The sequence below is a fragment of the Schistocerca nitens genome, chromosome 2, assembly GCF_023898315.1.
Source record: "Schistocerca nitens isolate TAMUIC-IGC-003100 chromosome 2, iqSchNite1.1, whole genome shotgun sequence".
NCBI lineage: Eukaryota > Metazoa > Arthropoda > Insecta > Orthoptera > Acrididae > Schistocerca > Schistocerca nitens.
The window spans coordinates 324576822-324601698 of record NC_064615.1 but is presented as its reverse complement, the minus strand read 5'-3'; the positions used below and the strand labels follow the sequence as shown (position 1 = coordinate 324601698).

Sequence of the window (24877 nt, the reverse complement as noted above, 5' to 3'; positions counted from 1 at the left end):
GGCAGATTACTGACACAGCAAAGTGACATCAAGAACGAAATTCACAAATACTTCACAGAGTTATTAGGCAATACGACAACGGGTATCCCGGCGGTCAATGACTTCATGACGCGATTAACACGCAGGCTCGACCCGGTAGAAGCAAACAACCTGTTAACTCAAATTACAGAAGAAGAAGTCGCAGACGCTATAGCACGAAGCACGAAAAACAAGTCTTCCGGGCCTGATGGCATTCCGGCGGAGTTTTATCAAATGTTTAGAAGGCTATTGATTCCCAAATTAACGTGTATCTGTAACGAACTAATGAATCCCGCCAACGGCGCCCAGCACGACTTCCTAGAAGGAACCATAGTTCTAGTCCCGAAAGATCCTGCAGGAAAGTCAGTAACAAATTTCAGGCCTGTCACTCTCCTAAGCTCTGACTATAAAATATTTGTCCGCATCATTAATGAAAGATTAAAATCAGTACTGAACACAGTCACTGGATCATATCAATCGAGCGTACGAAAAAACAAGTCCATGTACCACACACTGTGCGACTACAGAGATATTATTTCCATTGTTGCAGCCTGTAAAATAAAGTGCGCCATCGTATCATTGGACTTTGAGAAAGCGTTCGATAGAGTCGATCATGCTTATCTTTTTCACACCATGCGTACCATGAACTTTCCGCAATATTTTATTGGCATTATTACAAATTTTCTGCAAAAGCCAACATCGACAATTATGGTAAACGGTCAATACAGTAGGCCCACTGCTATGAAAGGTTCGGTGTGACAAGGGAGAACGATGTCTATGTCACTCTTTGCAACAGCAATCGAGCCATTACTTTTCCGCCTGAGCCACAACTTCCTTGGACACACTACACGCTGCTGTAGGATTGTCTGCAGGGCTCATGCCTATGACGTTGCATTTGTTGTCAAAGACAACGATGAGACAATGAAAGCACTCGGCATAATAAGGAAATATGAACTAGTATCTGGTGCGAAACTGAATAGAAATAAGTCTGGCTCAATGAATATTGGAAGTGGATTAGGAGTTCCCATTCATGGACCAATGAAGGATACTGTCACCATGACATGTCTTGGGACAGAATACACTAGGAATACCCGGCAGACCATCGCAGTTAATTGCAGAAGACTCCTCACCACCATCTGTGCCTGTAAACGTCAGCACAATTGCCGTACTCTCGATGAAATACAAAGAGTAGCTCTCGTGAACATCTGTTTATCCTCTAAATTAAGTTACGTGGCCCAAGCCCTGCCAATGCCGAGGGAAGTGGCGAACAGGATTTTGGCTGCTTTTGGCCACTTCGTCAGCCGCGGCCACATCTTCAAAATACCAAACGTTGACTCTACCGACTGACAACGGTGGATTGAATCTTACAGACGTGTACAATAAAGCACAAGTATTGTATGCCTGTAAAACATGCAAACTGTGGAAGCGGTTAGTTATAGCGTTGCCGCATTTCTGTTAAATGAAATAGCGCTGGCCAGTCAGGACGCCCCAACAGACGTTCACCACATCCCAAATGAACTTTACTACTTACAACATTTCTTCGTAGAATAAAGCTACATTAGACTGGGAACACCCGAGAGAGATGTCATCAAAGTCAAGAAAATCTACCAAAACTTAATGAACTTTCAGACTAAGAACATCATAGAAGAAAAATACGTCAGTCACTCTTGGCATGATATCTGGAGGAACATACACCACCTGTATTTACCATAAAAGTGCTGTCATTGTGGTATTATTTTGTGAATAAGAAATTTCCAACGAACTCCAGACTACATTCCATTCATCTGGCGGATTCCCCTTTGTGTACCACTTGCAACCTGATTGACACAGATGGACATCAATTTGTCTGTGGAAATGCAAATAACATATGGTTGTCAATCAGAAAAAAATTAGCAACTATGCAGAGAAAATCACCGTATTTGATAACGCCAACGTGCCTTTTATACCCGGAAGAAGAACTATACCCCGTTTCGAAGAACAATGCCGTAAACAGGTTGAAGGGACACGCGGTATTGTACCTACTGTCCAGTAAAGAAAGGAGCGAAGGAGATTTTTGGACGTATGTCTCCGACCCACATCACAAGCTACTACGCATCTACAATTGCTGTGATACACACGCCAACTTCCTCAGAAGAACCGTCATGTGAACTCCAATTTTCGATGATGCGATTCAGAACATTGAAAAACGAGAGACAATCTGATCTATGAAAAACACGTACGATCAAACGACGAACATCACTTTCAAGAAATGTTTTGTTTTCGCAAAGGCTTCCAGTAATGTAGAAGATTGTCTTTTAGGCCTGTGTCACTATAATAAGCAATTTCATAATGTTGTTGTAACTATTTCTGAATAAAAAAAAAGGTTCCCCATGGTTGCTTTATAGAGTCAAACTCCCACATACAAAACAGCTTCAAACGCTTAATTACCTTACAGATGAGTTAATGTGTTAAATATTTGCTTTTAAGCATGTAAGCGAGAAAAGGAAAGGTTTGAAATTATACTTAAAAGCTCTTGGAAGTCGCTAACTGCTGTCATTACGAAACACTGTATGAATATAAAGTGGGTTATTTTCCTCCATTTAAAGCAAAAGCTAGTTTTTCATATATCACAATCTTTATGACGTCATATCTTCTGAACTATTTATCGTACAATGATATAATTTTACATGTAGATTAAGTCATACATGCAGATAGTGTAGGAAAAGAGTGCTGCGAATACAATCAGTAGTAAAGAAGTAAAAAATTAAATTGTCATTGTTGAGTCTGGAGATTTACTTTAGGAATAGCGAAAATGTAGTAAGCAATAAGCTTCTTTCCCTTCATCGTTTAGTGGGGGATGTCAGCGAGAAAAAGTTTCGTAAAGGTTAGTAATTATGTTAATCGTCGCTGGAAGTCGCTAAGTGCTTTCATTCCCAAATACTGAATGAATTGAGTCTGTGTATTTGCTCGCCGCCAGTTACGCTCCCTCAAGAGAAACACACGTTTCCAACTGTAATACTTGTCTTATTGTACTAAAGTGCAGATTATGACAGCATTTTAAATTCGGTCAATAACTACGCGGAATAATGAAAATCGAATTCGTGTTGTTACTGCACTGTAGACTTGGCCACTGTTCCTATGTTTCGATACAGTGTATCGATACGTGGAACTGTTTCAGTGTTTCGGAACGGCTGTGGTTCACTGTTACGAAACAGTGGTGTTTCATTCCGCCCCCGTCTCGGATAACCGGACCAGATTCGATCTCGAGCCAGACACAGAAACTGTATCGTTGTTTCAAAATAAAGCTGTTTCATTCCGCTCTGTGTCGGACGAGATTCGGGCTCGGCACAGGTACTGAAACACAACATACCACTTCATGAAACACTCTCAAGTGTCGAAATCTTTTGACAGGCAATAGCGTGAAGCTTAAGATATCCGAAAATAAAGCTTCGTTTCTAGCTGACTGTCCTATTCCGAAATGGCATAACATCTGCTTAGTAAACACTAACCAAACAATAAAACAACGCATACTATTCACATTGAAAATAATAAATATGTGAAAATCATTTAGTTAAATTAAACTTTTTTAATAACATACGCTTCTCGGTTCATGTGCAGTAATCATATTAAGAAACGCAAGTAAGCCTATAACATTTTGAATAAAAAAAGGCGTAGAGTGACAGTTATTAGACATATACATAAAGTTGATGTAGGTATAATTGCAAGCAATCTGTTTGACATATCGCTGATAGTGTAATGGTGAACGGGAAGGGCTGGGAAGCATGGTGAATTTATAGTAACGGTTCGAAACGCCTTGAAACACAAAATTTTTTTCTGTTATATTTTGTTATTTATTCGAATTATTTGTGAGTCTATAGTCACTGTGCCTATTATCCACAATGATTCCCTTTGTGTGCATGGAAATTAGCAGGATGGGTGTATTACCCATATTAACGGAATGTGGGAATCCCAGTAGCATATCCGTTGTTTCTGCAGTTTGCTCCCACCTCCAGTTCCGTTCGTGGTGGTTCTTCTGTCTTCAGCTATGGCTGTCCTCAACCAATTGAAAAGTATGAAAGTCACACGACACGGAAGCAGCGCATATGCTGCAGGAAATACGAAACTGCCAACACACCTAAGTGATAGTTTCATACTTTCTGCGATATGATTAGCGCTCTCGCACCTCATTTGTGTTTATATGGACATACTTATACAGTAGACATTCAAAATGATAAAATGTGTAGGGATATTAGATTACAAAACACAAACTGTTTCACTGTTTCGAAACAGTGTATCGAAACATTACATTGTACTGTTTCATTTGTTTCGAAACAGCTACGTGTTTCAGTTTGCCCATCTCTACTGCACTGCAACTGGTACCGGTTTTCAGGTTAGCGTTTCAACAATCGTTCCGTGCCCAACAGTGCACGGTAGCAATATGTTCCAAAAACACGGGCGCGAAAATGCGATTTTTCACGGGGATAATATGTCAGGCTCTATTGATCACAAAGATAAGGAGTGAAGCATTTTGGATAGCCCTTGACCTTACTACCATTTATATACCTATCGGAAGGACAGGCATGTTGAAGCTATCCTTCGATAATGGGTCAAAATTTAAACATTACACACTTCCTCCAGTCCAGGAAAATTGAGAAAATCGATTCATTCTTTTGTATTAAATGTGGTCTAGAGTCTTCCTTAGGTGGCTTATGAATGCACCTTGGTTTATTTGCGTTTCCCGAGGAAACCCCAAAAAATCATGATTTTTGGGCACGAATAGTACCAATTATGGGGATGGCTACTTCTATAATGTCTACTCGTCGCAGATGTTCGAAATTTTTACCATGTATTCTGAAGATGATATCCTCGGGGAAATTCGAAACATTTTTCGATACCATTATCCGCCACCGATATCCAGAGATGCCAACGGCCTTGCCACAGTGGTAACACCGGTTCCCGTCAGATCACCGAAGTTAAGCGGTGTCGGGCTGGGCTAGCACTTGCATCGGTGACAATCCGGTCTACCGAGCGGTGTGGCCAAGCGGGTTGCACTCAGCCCTTGTGAGGCAAACTGAGGAGCTACTCGATTGAGAAGTAGCGGCTGCGGTCTCGGAATCTGACATACGGCCGGGAGAGCGGTATGCTGACCACATGCCCCTCCATATCCGCATTCAGTGACTCCTATGAGCTGGGGATGACACAGCGGCCTGTCGTTATCGTTGGGCCTTCCAAGACCTGTTCGGACGGAGTTTAGTTTAGAGATCCAGAGATACAAATTTACCATAATTATGGGGAAAATCACTAAAAGCAGTTTTAGCCGTTTTTGCAGCGTGGGTCACAATTATCTAAATAACTAATAATAGCAAATGCCTCAAATTTTAACTGTATTTCATTTAGACATTTATCTAGGAACACCATTCTCCCGTTTTCGAAAGTCTGTATCTGTTGTCGGGATAGACACGAAAACCGTTCTTTTTGCATACCATTTGTACCAGTTGTAGGGATGGCCACTTCAATAATTTCTATTCATGGCAAATCGTTGGAATTTTCACCGTATGTTTTTAAGACGATATTCTCGGGGAACCATGAAAGTTTTTTCGTTTTCCTTATCCTTTAACCAAGATCCAGAGGTTCAAAGTTACCGTGCTTAGTCACGTAAAATATGTACATAATATCCAGTCTGAGGCGTAAATGTAATATTGACTGAGGTGGTGAACACAAGACAAGGGTTCTAGGGTCATCACATGGGTTCTGAGTTCATCAAATTGTGTTTTTAGGCAGCATTTTTTCCCCAATAGGATTTATAATTGCTGTCTCTGTGTAATGGGAACTTTGCCCGTGTACAAATATACCCAAAGTAAGTTACAAACGGTAAGCCGGGTGTTTTCGATGAACTGTGTGATCGATGGACAAAGTATCCAGAAGAGATGGAACGACGGAGAGGCTTCGTCCCCGCCATAGCCCTCAGTGGTTCACAACCCCACAACAGGCTACAGCAGTCCACTCACTCCACTGCCTCCCCACACTGAACCCAGGGTTACTGTGCGGTACGGCACCCAGTGGCCCTCCCACCGCGAACGTCTCATACCAGACGAGTGTAACCCCAAATGTTTGCATGGTAGAGTAATGATGATGTACGCGTACGTGGAGGCAGTGTTTGCGCAGCAATTGCCGACATAGTGTAACTGAGACGGAAGAAGGGGAACCAGCCCGCATTCGCCGAGGCAAATGGAAAACCGCCTTAAAAACCATCCACAGGCTGGCCGGTACACCGGACCTCGACACTAATCCGCCGGGCAGATTCGTGCCGCGGACCGGCATGCCTTACCTCTTGGGAAGCAGCGCGTTAGACCGCGCGGCTAGCCGGGTGGGCCTATACTGTGTGTATATATATGTTGTTTACTTGTGTCAAAGGATATAAATGTGTCAAAGTATATAAATAAACTGTCAAAACTTTACTGACCTATAGATTAGGTTTATATAAGCAGTACACCCTGCTCTTGCAGGGAAAAGAAGGCAACCAGCGGAAAATGTTCCTGCCAGAGCACAAAAAAGGCTACTATGTTTCTTTAATGATTATAAAGAATCCTCCTCGATTGTAAATTGAAACCGGATGTTGACCTAGGTTTAGGCGCGGATAACCACGCCTTCTTCGGAACACACTAAAACTACAAACCGCCCGCGGTCCACCGAATGTTGGCTGGGGTGAGGAAGCACACTTCTGACATTTGAGCTAAGTACAACTATTGACATGGTACACACGTACCGTTTATTTTACATATTATGCCAGTCTTTTGCCCTTTTGGGCGTTCTGTATTAATGTTGGACCATGCCTCTTTAGGCAGTTTGTAGTTTTAGTGTGTTCCGAAGAAGGGGTGGTTAACCGCGCCGAAACCTAGGTTGACATCCGGTTGCAATTTGTAATCGAGGTGGATTCTTTATAATCATTAAATTATTCACGATTGCTGACGCGAAGCAATGTTAAAAACTACTACGTTTCTCTTTAAAAAATTTAACATAAAAGAAAATTTTAGCATGCGAACATATTCGTAGATCTTTGTGCAGATGGAGAGTAGCAGAGAGACAGTGATATGGAAGAGAGAGGTGCAAGTGCCAGTGGGAGAGAAAGAGAGAGGAGACGGAAATGGAGGGAAAGAGAAAGTGGCAGTGAAAGAGGAAGAGAGATGGATGAAGACAATAGCGTTGGGAGCCAAAGAGAGAGGAGATACTGATGGTCAGTAAGACACAGTGGCAGTAAAAGAGAAAGAGAGATGGATAGAGACAGAAGCAGTGTGAGCAAAAGCGAGAACCGGCAGACTTCAGCACGAAAAAATGCCCACTTTCCCCAATCCCCTGCACTCACGTATTAAAGTTTCCCAGTGTAGAGGTAAAAACCCCGAGGAAAGCATCACCAAGGACATGTGTGGAGAGGAGACAATGGTGGCTGAAGAGAAAGACAACAGACCGTAAGCGAGAAAGAAAGAGACAGTGGCAATAGGAGAGAAAAAGAATGGGACATAGACAATGACAGTTTACAGAGAGACAGTGAAAGCGAGAGAGAAGTTGACAGTGTGTGAGAAAGGGATGAAAGCAGTGGCAGTGGGAGAGACAAAGACGAGAAAGTGCCAATGGGAGAAAATGAGACAGTGGAAGGGAGACATACATAGACATTGGCAGTGGGAGGGAGCTGCTGAATATGAAGGCTTCAATACAAAGAGAGACTCTATGAAAATGATTCAGAAAGTTCTGCGTTAAAGGACCGCGAATACGTTCGGATGCCAAAATTTTTGGTGAGGAATGTGAAAAGAGGACTGAGGCAGCTGGTTCCCTACTTCTATGTCAGAGTCTTTTAAAGAGAAGCGTATTATCCTTTTTTGTGCTCCGACAGGAACATTTCTCAGCTGGAGTAGATTATGAAAATTTTTGTTAAGAAATTATTGCTAATGTATCTTAATGTTTGTTTCCTTAAATTTCTGTTCGTGTCTAGTTTGCCCTGTGATGGAGCTGAACAGTTGATGGCTGCTTATAAAGCCACCTACTTTCTGTGATAGAGGACCCTCTTCTGGCCGTCTTTATGTTGGGTGTCATGTGTATTTTGTGAACACAGCAGCTGAAATCAGCTATGGAGGATCACATGACTGTCAGGTAGCAGTTCCACACCGTCTACAGCTCTGCAAGGCGTCCAGTGTGCTCTTCCGAGGGGGTCATGACTACAGGGTGTTCATAAATTAGCCTTTAACTGAGAAAGCCATAAATAACTTACACATGTGTTTCATACAGCACAGAATACAGTATATCTTCAAGTTTTATTCTGCTACGTGGTATGTGCTAATGAGCTATTACAACAGTCATCATGGAGTCGTGTGACGGCGCGGAACGTGGGCAGTGTTGTTTATGATTTCATGAATCCAAATCCGCTACTACAGTTCAAGACAATTCAGGACTAAATATCACAACCCACCACCTCAAAGCAACCGGTTATTAACTGATACAATCGTTTCACCGAAATGGCTGTGTATCACATAGGTCTCCAGGTCACTGTCGGACAGCAGTCTCTGACGCAGCAAATGAACAAGTTCGGCAGTCTTACATTTGTAGTCCAGGTTAATCAATAAGACGTGCCAGCTTAGAATTGAATAGCCTAGTATTACAGTGTGGAGTTTTACGGAAACGCCTGTCATTCAAACCCTACAAACTGGAACTGTTGCAAGCGTTAAGTGAAAGTGACAAAGAGAAATGAGCTGAGTTTTGTGTAGAAATGTTTATCAAAATACAGACTGACGATGATTTTCTTAATAAAACTGTGTTCACGGAGCCACTTGCCATACCTACGGTAAAAGTGAATCGGCATAGTGTTCCGATAAGGGGTGAGCAGAAACCACGTCACGTAATCGAACATATACGGGACTTGACTAAAGTAAAAGCTTTTTTTCGCTGTAAGCTGTTACAAGATTTGCGGTTCCTTCTTTTTTGCCGTGTTAACTGTAACAGAGACACGCTTGAACATTATCTAATGCCTCAGTTACAACAGGATACGGTCACAGGATTTATTTTCCAGCAAGATGGCGCGCCATCATATTATCATCGTGAAGTTGTCTCGTATCTTCGTCGTGACATGCCGACTTGGAATAGACGTGGTGGATCAATCTCATGGCCTGATTTAACGCCAACGGTTTTCTGCGTATGGGGTTACACTAAAGACAGACTGTTTGTTCCTCCGCTTCCGGGAATCGTCGACGAGGTGCAACAACGAATAAGACAAGCAGTCGTCAGCATTCTTCAAGACTTGCTTCATAGGATTTGGCAGGAAATTAACTACAGGGGAACATTTGTCGTCTTACAGAAGGTAGCCCAAAGAACATTGGTAGATACTGAAGCGCCAGAGAAACTGGTGTAGGCATGCGTTTTCAAATACAGAGATATGTAAACAGGCAGAATACGGCGCTGCGGTCGGCAACGCCTATAAGACAACAAGTGTCTGGCGCAGTTGTTAGATCGGTTACTGCTACTACAACGGCAGGTTATCAAGTTTGAAGTGAGTTTGAAGTGGTGTTATATTTGGAGCTCGAGCGATGGGACACAGCATCTCCGAGGTAGCGATGAAGTGGGGATTTTCCCGTACGACAATTTCAAAAATGTACCGTGAATATCAGGAATCCGGTAAAACATCAAATCTACGGCCGGAAAGAGGTTCTGCAAGAACTGGAACAACGACGACTGAAGAGACTCGTTCATCGTGACAGAAATGCAACCCTTCCGCAAATTGCTATGGATTTCAGTGCTGGACCATCAACAAGTGTCAGTGTGCGAACCATTCAACGAAACATCATCGATATGGGCTTTCGGAGCCGAAGGCCCACTCGTGGACTCTTTTCGCCTCGCCTCAACACCGAATGGATTGTTGATCACTGGAGACATGTTGCCTAGTCGGACGAGTCTCATTTCAAACTGTATCGAGCGGATGGATGTGTGCGGGTATGGAGACTGTTCAAGCAGGGGACTGTTCAAGCTGGTGGAGGCTCTGTGAGGCGTTTGCAGTTGGAGTGGTATGAGACCCCTGATACGTCTAGATACGACTCTGAGAGGTGACACGTACGTAAGCCCCTTGTCTGATCACCTGCATCCATTCATGTCCATTGTACATTCCGACGGATTTGCGCAATTCCAGCAGGGCAATGCGACATCGCACACGTCCAGAATTGCTACAGGGTGGCTCCAGGAACACTCTTCTGACTTTAAACAGTTCTGCTGGCCACCAATCTTCCCAGACATGAGCATTATTGGCATGCCTTGCAACGAGCTGTTCAGAAGAGATCTCCACCCCTTCGTACTCTTACATATTTATGGACAGCCCTGCAGGATTCATGGTGTCAGTCCACTTCAGTACTACTTCAGACATTAGTCAGGCCCATGCCACGTTGTGTTGTGGCACTTCGGCGTGCTCGCGGGGGCCCTACACGATATCAAGCAGGTGTACCAATTTATTTAGCTGTTCAGTGTAAAACTTACAGCTATACTGCATTCAGTGCTGTATCAAACATTTCCATAAGTTATTTACCTTTTTCAAAACTAAAGTTTAGATTGGTTGGTTGGTTGTTTGATTCGGGGGAGGGGACCAAACAGCGAGGTCATCGATCCCATCGGATTAGGGAAGAATGGGGAAGGAAGGAGGCCGTGGCCTTTCAAAGGAACCATCCCGGAACTTTCCTGAAGCGATTGAGGGAAATCATGGGAAACCTAAATCAGGACCGACCGAGGTGGCGCAGCGGTTAGCACAGTGGACTCGCATTCGGAGGACGACGATTCAATCCCGCGTCTGGCCATCCTGATTTAGGGTTTCCGTGATTTCCCTAAATAGCTCCAGGCAAATGCCGGGGTGGTTCCTTTGAAAGGGCACGGCCGACTTCCTTCGCCGTTCTTCCCTAATCCGCAGTTTGGTCTCTTTCCCCAAGCAACCCTGAGCCGTGGCGGCTCATATCGATAGTGCCACTCTGGTGGTTTATCTTTCCTGCCACGGTCAGGGCGGTAAGCAGCGCCGTCTGGGGCCTATGCGTGGAGTATCGAGGCGAGGTCCTGTAGGGGGGTGTGCTCCGGGACATGGTGGAAGACGGTTGTCGGGTTGACGCAGCGAGTGTGGGACCGGACCTATCGCATGGAGATATACAAGTTGGCTCTGAACGGAAGGCGCCGTAGCAAGCAGCGGGAAGCGGGCGTCCTGTAATTTGTATGAAGGAGCAACGATTTTTCCATTGGATGTCCCAGTGGTTACCGAGAGTTGCGGTGGCTGCTTTCGGAGAAGAGAATTGCTAAGAGCTTGTGTCTACGCCCTTTCCGTACGATGTTGCTGCCTGCCGTTATGAACGGATGAAAATCAGGCGCTTGTATTGCCTATATGGGAACTGGTGATGTAAAATTATATTTTTGATTGAGCCTCACTTGTACTGTGACAATTTAGAGGCGAAAACTGTGGTGGTTTCATTAGGTCTGGTTCTTTGCTGTGCAACTAAGGGATGGTTCAAATGGCTCTGAGCATTATGGGACTTAACTGCTGAGGTCATCAGTCCCCTAGAACTTAGAACTATTTAAACCTAACTAACCTAAGGACATCACACACATCCATGCCCGAGGCAGGATTCGAACCTGCGACCGTAGCGGTCGCGCGGTTCCAGACTGAAGCGCCTAGAATCGCTCGGCCACTCCGGCCGGCTGCAACTAAGGGAGTCAGTTATTTGGGGTAACTGAGGGAGCACCATTAAGTTGGTCTAAGTGATACGTTCTCCATGTTTTATCTATGGCTTTGCGAATCGAAATCGTGGGGGAGTACACGTGTGAGTAATTTGCTATTGTATTTATGGTTATGTTGTAAAGACTGTTCTCTGGTGTGTTAAATCACGCGCTGATTTGTAGCTAATCTAAGTAGAAGTTACCATTGCTACTTGCTTATGTGCTACTGTCCTTATGATTGGCGTTGTTTGTCTTTTGATTGTGGGTGCGCTCACGTTTAAAAAAAAATTACGGCTACTATTCATAAGGGTTGTCTAGTAAGGAAATTGCTTAAGCTTTTATCATATGCTGGTCTGTTTGCCTATCACATTGGCTTTCTATGCAGTAACTGAAGGAATGTGTATGGTGGTTCAAGATTGTAGGCTGACTAGTATTTGAACTGGTGTTGAGGTTAAGGGCGAGATCAGCATCCCGCAAACCCGCACGCTGCGCGTGGTTAAATGTTCCGCTATTGGGGAGCCGGCTCTCTGTTCTTGGATTTTGTAAGGATACGTGATGAGTGCATCGCTGTAGTTTTTCGCGTGCTAAATTGCGGGGTGTCGGTGCCGTCCTAGGGCGAGACTTGTGATGTATGTTATGTTGAAAGGGAATTAACTGTACCAAACTTAAGAGAGCTTTTAGTTTGTTTTAGGTCTGTACATGGAATGATGTTGATATTTTGTCGATTGCGGAAATAACTTCCTGCGTGGAGAGATCCTCTGAGGGACTTGTATTGTACTGTTGCAGTGCAGTCCATCTGAAACGTGCTGCTTAAAACTTGGGACTGCAGCTCTATGATGTTATATATTACTGTTTAATCTTAAATGTCTTGGATGTAGTATGGTTGTTGAGGATTATGTAATTAATTTTGATCGCTGGTTCCTTAAAGGAAGTATTTAGTTTTAAAATATGTACTCGGTCAGAGCCTATTTAAATATGATTTTAACTCATCAATCAAATTTTCTAATCTTGCCTTCTTTAAAGGCTTTCAGTTAAATGATTGCTATTTGCCTGTTTAAATGTATGAGTGACTTAAAGGAAAAGAATATTAATTTGTAATTTGTACTGATTGTTCCTTTTGGGTAATACCTGACTTATGTGTTCAATAAATGAGTGTCTAGTAATGGTGATGCACTGTTCTATTGCTAGCCTACCTCTTCCACTCCACAGCCTATTGAGCTGCTTTGTGTCGAAATTGTGTTCAGAACACCCGTCTGACCTGACACCTCAAACCCAACCCTAAATGAGGATGGCTGGACGCGGGTTTGAATGGCTCAAATGGCTCTGAGCTCTATGAGACTTAACATCTGAGGTCATCAGTCCCCTAGAACTTAGAACTACTTAAAACTAACTAACCTAAGGACATCACAAACATCCATGCCCGAGGCAGGATTCGAACCTGCGACCGTAGCGGTCGCGCGGTTCCAGACTGAAGCGCCTAGAACCGCTCGGCCACACCGGCCGGTCTTTGAATGTCGTCCTCGCGAATGCGAGTCCAGTGTGCTAACTACTGCGCCACCACGCTCGAGAGTTAAAGGTTACGTTTGTATAACTAATTAAGAAACATGGTGTGTTTTGTGCGGAAACTTTGTTATAAAAGTCATGGCTCGGTAGCATATTCTGCAGATACTCACACGTCAGGTGTGATCTTCCTAACGGGCTGCTGAGGCAACACGATGGGTGCTGGCAGCGGCTTAGGGGTCGAGCGCTCTTGCGAGAAGCGGTGGGGCGGCGCCGCGGGCAGGACGACCTCTGCCGGCTGAGGGAGGAGGGCCGGTGGGGGTGGCGGAGGCGGCAGCGGCGCCGCCGTCGTCGCGGGGGTGGAGGGCTGCCCCCTGGACTGGTGCCCGAAGCGCCGCAGCACGGGCGTCGCCTCCTCCGGCTGCTCCGGCAGTCTGAGCCTCGGAGGTGGTGGGGGCGGCGACGGGGGCGTGCGCGGTGGCGCCGACGTCGAGGTGGGCGCCCTCTGGTGCACTGCGAAGCGGTGCGGAACGTGCGCGGGCTCTGCCGGCTGGTCGGGCAGGATTACCAGCGGCGGCGGTGGGGGCGGCGGCGGAAGCGTAGACGCTGCGGTGGGGGCGGCCGCGGGGCCCCTGGCGGTCTTGGAGACCAGCACGCGCGCCCTGCCCCTGGCCGGCGGCTCGGTGGAGGAGGGCGGGACGCGGCGCAGCACGAACAGGGGGTCCTGTGCCGCGCTGGCGTGCAGGCACGCCATAGTCACCTGCGCACGCGACACCAACATTACCGATTACTGTCAGTAGCTCACTTATTCGGACAGCTTGGGGCCATATCCAGTCCAAATTATTGGAAGTCCGAGTATAGGCATGTTCCCAAAAATATTTATTTGAAGGTTATTAGGAATGTAAGATACAAGGGCGTGTTGAAAAGTAATGCCTCCAAACTTTTCTATGTGAAAAATCTTAAAAGCTTTTTTTAAAATAAAACTAACGTTTTTAACATTCTATATCTTCCAGAATGAGATTTTCACTCTGCAGCGGAGTGTGCGCTGATATCAAACTTCCTGGCAGATTAAAACTGTGTGCCCGACCGAGACTCGAACTCTGGACCTTTGCAAGGTTCGCAGGAGAGCTTCTGTAAAGTTTGGAAGGTAGGAGACGAGGTACTGGCAGAAGTAAAGCTGTGAGTACCGGACGTGAGTCGCGCTTCGGTAGCTCAGTTGGTAGAGCACTTGCCCGCGCAAGGCAAAGGTCCAGAGTTCGAGTCTCGGTCGGGCACACAGTTTTAATCTGCCAGGAAGTTTCATTCTATATCTTCTTCATGTCTACATATTTGCAGTCCTGTTCCGCTAGAAGGCTCAGAATTGTAGCGTGTAATATGGCGGTGTGTAATGTAACTTTGTCGGTGCGTGAGAAACAGCGTGCTGTAATCGAATTTCGAATTCAAAGAGATCGCCCACATGTGGTACTGTGAGGCTGCAGCCTAGCGCTGCGACGTCTGCAAGATTCGGGCGCTTTGTGTTCACTGTAGTCGGTCATCATCCGTACAGTCCCCATTTGGCCCATCCCATTTTCATGTCTCCAGAGCTTAAAGCACATATTTGAGGACTTCACTTTGATAGTGACGAAGCGGTGCAAGCGGCAGTGAAGTTATGGCTCCGTCAACAAGCTCAAACATTCTACTGTGACGGTATCAACGAACTACTCTCTCGTTGGGAGCAATGTGTTCGTCCCCAGGATAACCATGTTCACAAATAAATATGAAGACATGAAGAATACAGATGTAGATTGTTAATAACGTTTGTTTTATCTAAAAAGCCATAAAATTTATCACATAAAAAATTCGGGGCATTACTTTTCAGTACGCTCTCGAGCAACGTGTGTAGAGGTTTAAAAAAAACCTCTATGAATTATAAAATTATCTGAAATACTGTACAATATAATTTAAAAACATGTCATGTAATGATAATACAGTAAAGAACAATGGGATTAAACAAATTAAAATTAAAATAAGCTTTCGAAGGTTACACTGAACAAGCCTAATGCACAGAGGGTTTCAAAGTCTTGGCATCAAAGGCCTAGGGGTGAAGACCACTTCAGAAGGAACAACTTTTTGCTCCCCGGCGACATTATGCGTCCTCTAGTATTGCTTGTGTCCCTCTGCGGGCGTGCACACTTCTTGTGTGCCGCCTGTAATCCAGTCAGCTGCTCCTTATGAGAGGGGGGGGGGGGGGGGGGCGATAGGGAAGAGGCGGTAGGCCCAACAGAATTAAAGTTCCTCATTCGCTATGAAGTATTTTCTCAGGGATACTCATTCTTAAGGTCATCGTACTGAAAATCACTCAATCAATTTACTGGGGTAGGTAGTATGCAGCATACCTGGTTAGTAGACCCTGCTAGCTCGGTGAAAGCTCGTCGTCCCAGGGCCGAATATTAAAGGACGCCTAGCATCGCTGGGATGGTTTGTCGAACATTTTGTGTCGAACAAATGTTCCTATGAAGTGATCTGTCACCACTAAACGTCTGATGCAAGGACTTTGAAACAACCTGTATACGCCCTACTGCAAATATACATTACTGTATTAATCCAGAAATCTGCTCTGTACTCAAAATTTATATGCTGCAATTACTGCTCAATGGTATGTACGTTATCAGTTATTTGCTGCTGTTATATGGATCTACAATGATATCGCCCGCAGGAGCCAAAGAGTTATGACAGCCTAACGTTGATACCGTGGCAATATTTTCATCGCCAATTTCTGTTGATAATGGTCTCGACAACTAACTTATTTGCGGCTGAGACTCTTTTTGTTCACAGTTATTTTTTCTGTTACTGGTATATCTCTTTTAGAGTGAGGTAATAGGTTTGATAGGTATTGAGGAAGTATTGAATAGAATTGGGGAGAAGAGGAGTTTGTGGCACAACTTGACTAGAAGAAGGGATCGGTTGGTAGGACATGTTCTCAGGCATCAAGGGATCACCAATTTGGTACTGGAGGGCAGCGTGGAGGGTAAAAATCGTAGAGGGAGACCAAGAGATGAATACACTAAGCAGATTCAGAAGGATGTAGGCTGCAGTAGGTACTGGGAGATGAAGCTTGCACAGGATAGAGTAGCATGGAGAGCTGCATCAAACCAGTCTCAGGACTGAAGACCACAACAACAGTCCGAATTAATGAAAATAAAGTCGATAACTGTGCCCAATGACAAATTTTCCGTTCTCCAAAACAGTCTAATTCTTTTCGACGTGCAGCATCTCCACTTGAACTTTCCCCACACATTTTTCTGATAGAGCTATTTTGTCGTTTACGGAATCTGAACACCAGTCCAGTACTAGCCTTGAAATATGTTTGGCATTATTTATCTGTAAATCTTTCCACTGCTGCGTGAAGCTCGATCATTTTTACAGGAACGACGACAGAACATTGGTATCTGTGCCAGGTAAACACAGCATTACAAGTGGTTAACATATTTTTACTGTTAGGTCGTTTTCTTTTAGCAGAAAGTATTAATTTTTATTTCAGTTTTTCTGTTTCCTAAGAAGTGGATATTAATGCCAAACTGTCAAACACTCTAGGTGGAAGTATCGGCGTGTATTTTACCGAGCATTCTCGTTTTATCTTTTATGTGTAACAATCTATATTTACTTTTAATACTGTGTTACTGTACTACACTCCAACCAGTCTCAGGACTGAAGACCACAACAACAACAAATGTTCGGGGGGCCAGTTTTGTGCGCAAGCGCAACGATAAGGAAATCTGTGTAAAATGACATTGCCTTAAAATTTTCATGCAAGAAGTCTGAGAACATTAGCTTTAAGTGGATCGGGTCCATCCTGCATGAACCACTGGTTTTGTAATTGAATCCCTTTTGCAAGAAGCTGAGGAACAAAATTACTACGCAGCATGTTTACGTAACGTTCACTGTTCACTGTGTGGTGTAATGCACCTTTTCATGAAATGCGTTTGGATTGTCGGAAGCGGAAAAGCGCACATTTTGTTTATTAAAAACTGCATGAAGGCGAAATTGTGCCTCATCTGAAAACCAAACATTGTTCAAGAAAACGCCTTGATTCACAGCCCATTCAGCGAATGTGATTCTTCAGTGTTTCTTGTCCGTCTTTAATTTAGGCAACACTGTTACTTTGTATGGATATAAACGCAAATCAGTTTTCAAAATTCACTGTACAGATCATCTTGAAATACCAAGCTGTACTGCAGTTTTCCTTGTCGATTTGCCTGGTCTTGTCACTAACGCTGCTGTGACAGCTTCGACAAACCGTGGGGAACGAACATTGGCAAGGCCGTTCCCGCTTCCTCTCAAGCACTGAACCATTACTGTTAAGTGTTTTGTGACTTCTACGTACTGTTTCAAATTAGGCTGACCATCGAGTTCTCAAATGTGCACGAAACCGTCTCTGTGAAAGCACCACCTTTCGTTTCATGAAAAAATAACACAATTTCAACGCGCTGTTCAACAGTCAGTTTACCTTTGTCAGCCATCTTGGGCTGATGCATCAGCAGTGCACTTGGAAATAAAAGAAACTAATCTCCATGAGCTACTCTCACTTCTGCCAATGTAACACAAAGTAACAAATGAGAACCTAAACAATTAATGCCAAAATAAATGTTGGATGATTTCGTGCACCACCCTGTGTATGTGATTGGTTCTAAGTCGCAAGATTATTTTATGAACAGAAACCAGTAGGCTGTACATCAACAATTTTTCATATGGGATCGACAGCATTGTAAGATTTGTCACTGGCGGTGCTGTTTTCTACCGGGTATTATTGTTGTACAATCGTAAGGAACTGGAGAAGAACTTGAACAAAGTTTCCACTTCGTAGAACGAATGGAAGCTATCATTAAATGTGGATAATAGCTGTAGCAAACAAAAAGGACGGCATCGTATGTCGCTATAGGATTAATGGTGAGCATCTTGAATACCTCACATCGTATAAGTATTTAAGGATAACACAAGGAAGCGACATGAAACGAGGCGGTCGCGAAAACTAGTATTAGGGGAAGCGAACTGGTGCATGGCTTTTGGGAAAGTGCAACGCACGTATAAAGAAAATCGCATACAAGATGGTACTGCATCCAGTTCTATTGTTGCAATGTCTAGAGTTCTTATCAGGTATGTGCAACAACAGACATCGAAAGATTTCAGAGACACGTTGCTAGGTTCGTAACAGATCGGTAGAAGTCATACGGCAGTGCTCGGAGAACTTAAGTGTGAATACTTGAAAGAAAGACAGCGTAGTTCTTGCCAAACCCCTTTGGTAAATTTATAGAATATGTATTCGAAGAAGAATATGCGGACATTATGATGCACTATCGTATATCTCTCATAGTAACCATGACAGGGCAGATTAGGCTACGTACGTAATTTTCCCTTCAATGTGCGAACTGAATAGGTAGGGGAAAAAATCGATGATGTACCCTCCGCCATGCGCTATACAATGGCTTCTGGAACACGGATGTAGACGAAGATATAGTAAATACGTAAACTATTTACCAGACGGTCGCAGCAACACCATCATATTATTCACTGGCAGTGGTGTTGTTGACAGGATTGAAGGGAAATGCTGAACAATCCAGGGTTTATTTGATGCACTGAGTGGCGGCTCTCTTGAAAATTGGGCAAATTCTAGCATTAGAAAGGATACAAACTGGGGCGAGCACCTAAAAACACTAACAGGAAAAATAAGCAGAAGGCTTAGGGTTCTAAAAAGGCGGAGTGCATTTCTTAAGAGCGCTGTTCCAGCGTAAGTAGATACGACAGCGTACAGATCAAACGTTCCTAGGATTGTTACAGTTCGTTGTAGCAGCTATTGCAGCCTATTCATTTCAAAGAAAAGCTAACAACCCGACTGTATCAAAAATTGTGCGAACAAAACTAATTCAGTAACCGTGTTAACGTCTGAGCTATAGTATGTGCAATATGTACCAAAATAATAAATTTACTCTTTTACTGACATCAGTGTCGTCTGTGTCCCAGCCCTAGATTTTCTCACTTTTCCCTTGTAAGTGACCAGATGAAACTGGACTACAAAACCAAGAATATGGGAGCATCTATATGTCATTTGCGGATGATATTACGAATTATCTGGAAATTTAGCAAAAACGGTACGACAAACTTTTCAAACGTACAGCAGAGAGAGAAGAGGTTTCCTTACATTTTTCATATATATATATAGAGTTCATGACGAGCGCTAAGCATTCCGAAAATTTTTAACACAGATTATTGAAAAATTTTGAAATTTAAATATTTTGATAAAGTAATACGATACGGGTGTAATGGCGTGACGAAGAGGTGACTGAACTCATCAGCATGATAGAAAAGGCCTATCAATTGGAAAACACCTTCGTAACCTGAGGTTTTTATCTGCCAAGACAGGATGTAGCATTACGCCACTTATAAAACAGGAATATCCATAAGCAGCCGAATCCCGGGGTTTGATTTTCGTGCATGTGAGAAATCGAAATTATGGGAAGAAAGAATGAAATATAATGGGGAGAACACCGAGATCTTCAAAAGAGATGATACGCACCATAAAGTGAGTAATGAAGATCTGATTTAAAAAACGGAACCATTAAATACAACGAGGGAGTGAAGTCTGATCCTTTACCGACGTCTGTTCCGAATGAATGAAAGGAAACCTTGGAAGTGGATCTTTCAGTGTATATACAGGAATGAAATCGTCGCGTTACAAGAAATTAGAAGTTATCTGGAAAATATTAGAATAAAGACTATAAAGTACTAGACCGAGTGATATTCACAAAGTAAATTCGGGAATCCCTCCTGCAGAGACAATCAACGTAGAAAACCAGTAGCTTGATCAAAAACATGGAATTGAAGGAATTATGGGATATCAAAATAATTTTTCCCATATCAGAGAATATGTAGGTTAAATAACATCGAATAAGAAAACTAAGGCAAATAAGAAGTTTACTCTATCGACAGCAGAAGCGGAAGGAACTAAAGTTGGACTGATGACAATGTAAAACAAAGTCGACAAATTGCGAGATGTGGGATATTCTGACCGTAATGACTTTCTTTTACTATTGAAAACAGAAATGCATAAAAAACCATGATACTGCAATTTAAGAAAAAGATTTATAAATTAAATCCAAAATCTTAACCATCCAGACATCTAAACATAGTTGTAAAAGGGAGCGATACCTCTTGTTACTTTATGAGGACACAAGGACGTCCCAAATAGCAGACTTAAACGTTTTTGTAAGGTTTTTGGCAGACGTAACACGACTAGTGGTGTGCTAGTGTTGCATAAGAGAGCTTATGTTGTGTAACGATAGAGCTGCTTGCCGCCTTTACTTGGTGCCATAGGACACACTTTCTCTTCCTGGGAGTCGTACCGACACATTCCAGTCTATTTGTGTCTTGAGGAACGGTTCTTACTTCTGTTGTTTTGTGGCGCCTTCACAATACCCTTCCTGCTGTAACCTTGGCAGGGTTACAACATGGGAAACTGAACAGACACCAGCATGACAGTTTACATTACCATGACCGTTTCTGGGAGTACCGTTTCAATCTACGACAACTGATACCGTTCAGATAATGAAGTACTTTGTAACAAGTTTCAGTAGACAGCTTAAGAAAAAAGTGCTTCATTTCTTTTTTTGCTATAGTTATTTCTGAAGACATCTGTAGATTCGCCTTGTATTTGTCAATTGTCAACACTTTTATCGACGTGATGTATCAGTTTGATTTTTTTTCGTGTACACCCTTACGTATGCACTATAATCGCCATTGTGCAGTGTGGCGGCGGATTTTTTTGGCCATTTCTTGTTTCCTTCAAGACTGAAGCAATGGAAAAATTATCGCGTATACACCTTCATAAAAGCATTAACGTCTTATATAGTGTATTTATCTGAAACAATGATTCGCTATGTTTATCCAAAAGTAATTCACAAGAAACAAGTCGCCTTCTTGTAACGATTTCCTTTAAGTTTCTCAAACATCTCTGTAAAAACCCTCATATTGACAGAATCGTTAGTGCTCCATCTTCAGACTGACTTGAGAACGAGGACAAACACTTGAGCAGTAGTTACGATGAAGAAGTTTTGCAAGCATTTTCCTCTGTATGTACTCTGTAATTTCCTAGAATTCTGTTCAAATGTGTGTGAAATCTTATGGGACTTAACTGCTAAGGTCATCAGTCCCTAAGGACAAACACACACACCCACGCCCGAGGGAGGACTCGAACCTTCGGCGGAACCAACCGCACAATCCATGACTGCAGCGCCCCAGACCGCTCCGCTAATCCCGCGCGGCTCCTATAATTCTCTCTACAAATCAAAGCCTTCCCCTATAGAGTAGCTTGGCATGTTCATTCAGATTCGTTTCCCTTCTCTGTACAACTTCTACACATTTAATCAATAAGATAACTAGTCTAGGCTCATCATTTACACACTAATAAATTATACGAAATTTTACTCTTTCTTATCCGTTAACTTGAGTTTAAGGCTAGCGCAACGCCAGAAGACAATCCAACGCCAGAAGACAACACTGAGATGCAGGAAGGCCTGCAGAGGATCGACAGTTGGTACAACGACTGGCAGTTGGCCCTGAACAAAAATAAATGTAACGTAATGCGAATTAAGTACACTTCGATTGCAGTATTGGTGACAAATCACTGGAAGCAGCTACAACCGTAAAATCATAGGAGTAAGAGCGGCAGGCGATCTACACTGGAATGACCACGTAAAAATAATACATCGTAAGAATAAGCAGATACTAGACTGATTCACTGGAAGAATACTTATGAAAGTGTATAAATGAAAAACAAAATATTGCGTACGTTCTACAGTATTAATTTATTTAGCTACCCGGTTTTGGCTTAGAAACCCTTCATCAGACTTTAACTGATTATCGTCGTCAAAGAAGTTACCATATTTGTCAACAACACTGGAAAATATGTTACTCACCTAGAATGAGGCACGAATACAGATGCAACGTCATCTTTGACATCACAGTGGCAATGCGATTAAAAAAGTTTAAAAACTAAACAGTAAATAAATATACCTTCCAATACAATAAAAGACGCATTACGAGGGAGTTATACGAATGGGACGGAAATCGGTAGATGTGATGCACGTGTGGAGACAAGCGAATAATCTCAATTTCAGAAAAGTTGGGTGATTTATTCACAAGAAAGGGCTTTACAAACTGAGAAAGTTAATGACACGCTGGTGCACCTCTGGCCCTTATGCTAGCAGTTATTCGGCTTAACACTAATCGATAGAGTTATTGGATGTCCTGAATTGTCTCCAGCGATGGGTCCCGCTTCGAACTCAGCCCCAATGACCAGCGACCACTGTCTGGAGACACCTTTGACAATGGTGGGATACCAGCCTGACTGTCACCCGCTATATGGCCAGACAACCAGGAATGATGGTTTGGGCGCCATTTTTTTAACGTAGCAGAACCCCTTCGGCTGTCATCCGCGACACCCACACAGCACAGCGGTAAGTCGACGATATTCTACGCCGCGTTTTGTTGCCCTTCATGACAAAGCATCCTGGGCTTACATTTCAGCAAGATAATGCCCGCCCACACACGGCTAGATTTCCTACTGCTTGTTTTCGTGCTTGCCAAACCCTACCTTGGCCAGCGAGGTCGCCGGATCTCTCCCCAACTGATAAATTTCGGAGCATTATCGGCATGGCACTCCAACCAGCTCGAGATATTGGTGATCTAACGCGCCAGTTGGACAGAATTTGCCACGACATCCCTCAGGAGCACATGCAACAATTCTGTCAATCAATAGCAAGCCCAATGACTGCATGCATAAATGCCCTAGGGTGGATCAACGCGTTACTGACTTATTCAATTTGTGTAGCTCTTTTTCTTGAATAAATCATTTAATTTATTTGAAACTATAATCATTTGTTTGTCTGTACATATACATCACATCTACCGATTTCCGGTGCATTTAGGTGATTCCTTCGTGGTGCGTCGTTTGCTTTTGTCTTAGTGTGTAAATGGAGCAAATCTAGAAGAACATTAACACTAAAGAAGTGTTGTTTGAACAGTAAATGAATATAAATGAAGCAGACCTGGAAAAGTATTAACACTAGACAAGTATTTAGTTTGATTTGCTCCATTTATATTTATTTGTCGTTCGCCTTTTAACCTTTTTAATTTCATTGCCACTGCGCTTTCAAAGATGGCATTTTATCTATGTTCATGCCTCATTATAGATGAGTAATAACTTTCGAAACTCCCTCCACGCTAAATAAAGTAAACAACAGAGTTCAAATGGCCTGATGCGCTTCTGATAAACTACAACAGGTTTCGAAACTAAGCTGCCGATGTGTCAGGACAGGGAACTTATAGTTCGTGTGTGTTTGGATTTATGACAGTAAGATTTTGACTTGCACTACGTAAAAGCGTTCAAAAACGGAGCGTTTCTCAGCAAGCAGTGAACAGACAAGAAAATAAACAAATGGATTTTGGACTAAACTTGAGTGTAAGATGTAATTCGAGTCTTAATGAGAATGATGTGGAGGTGGTTGTGATTTGTTCAAAAAATGTTTCAAATGGCTCTGAGCACTATGGCACTTAACATCTGAGGTCATCAGTCCCCTAGACGTAGAACTACTTAAACCTAACTAACCTAAGGACATCACACACATCCATGCCCAAGGCAGGATTCAAACCTGCGACCGTAGCAGCAGACTGATGCTCTGGAACCGCTCGGCCACCACGGCCGGCGTTGTGTTTTGTTGACAGGCTATAAGATGATACATGGATCAGGAAATTTGTTTGCTGAATTGCAAGAGATAAGATGTTAGGTGCGTAGATAACAACAGAAAACACTCAGGTGCGAAATGAAGACCGCATTGGATGGAAAGGCCTGGAGGAGGGCTTTAACTGCAAGCGGAAGTCACATTGTTGCTGTTACTGACGATGGTATAAACAGTAGATTTTAACGAAATGGTGATAACAGAGACCAATTTTTGTTTTTAAATCTATTCTTTCTCCTCGAGTGGAGATCAACCCCTGGTTGGGAAGTGTTTCACCAGAGGGAAGAAGAAGAAGATTGAGGCGACGTGGAAAAAGGTGGGCACGTGGACTGGAGCAGGCAGCTGTGACGTGTGTATGCGACGAATACGGACTGCAGCAGTCTTAGGCCATAGTTGATATAGATCGCTCATGACGTCATTGTATTGAAACAAACATCTCGATCACGTGAGTAGTGGCGGAATTCATTTGCAGGCGATTCGTGAAATACTGTTAAATTTTTCTTTGTCAGTTGCAGTATTTTCAACAAAGGTCCTTGTATTACAATGGTGGAATCTTGTACACCGTTTGGATGTACTGAAAGATATCCGAAAGGAAGTAACATATCGTTCCACGGGTAAAACTGTTTAAGGATAAAGAACTGAACCTTTTTTTCGAGATTAAGTCAATGAATTTACAGGTTGATGTTAAAGACTGATATCTTTACCAAGTAGATGTGGATGCCTTTCTGTTTGTATTTATTTGTGCCTTAGGATATCTATCTCGTGAAAAATACTTGTAGAAACTTATGAAATATTAATTAATTGCAAGATCTTTCTTTTTTCTGTCTGTTTCGTAATATGTTCTTATGAAACCTTAAAAGTGGCTACAGTTTTCCCACTGATGAAGT

General features: G+C 43.1%; 1 protein-coding gene across 1 annotated transcript in view; it reads right to left on the bottom strand.

Moving 5' to 3' along the window:
* Window positions 1-13975, bottom strand: part of LOC126235010 (uncharacterized) — a 32337-nt gene extending 18362 nt beyond the window's left edge. Inside the window, exon 1 of the mRNA XM_049943745.1 lies at window positions 13395-13975. Coding sequence (XP_049799702.1) covers window positions 13395-13975 — 581 coding nt within the window. The remainder of the gene's footprint in view (window positions 1-13394) is intronic.
* Window positions 13976-24877: the final 10902 nt, after the last annotated feature.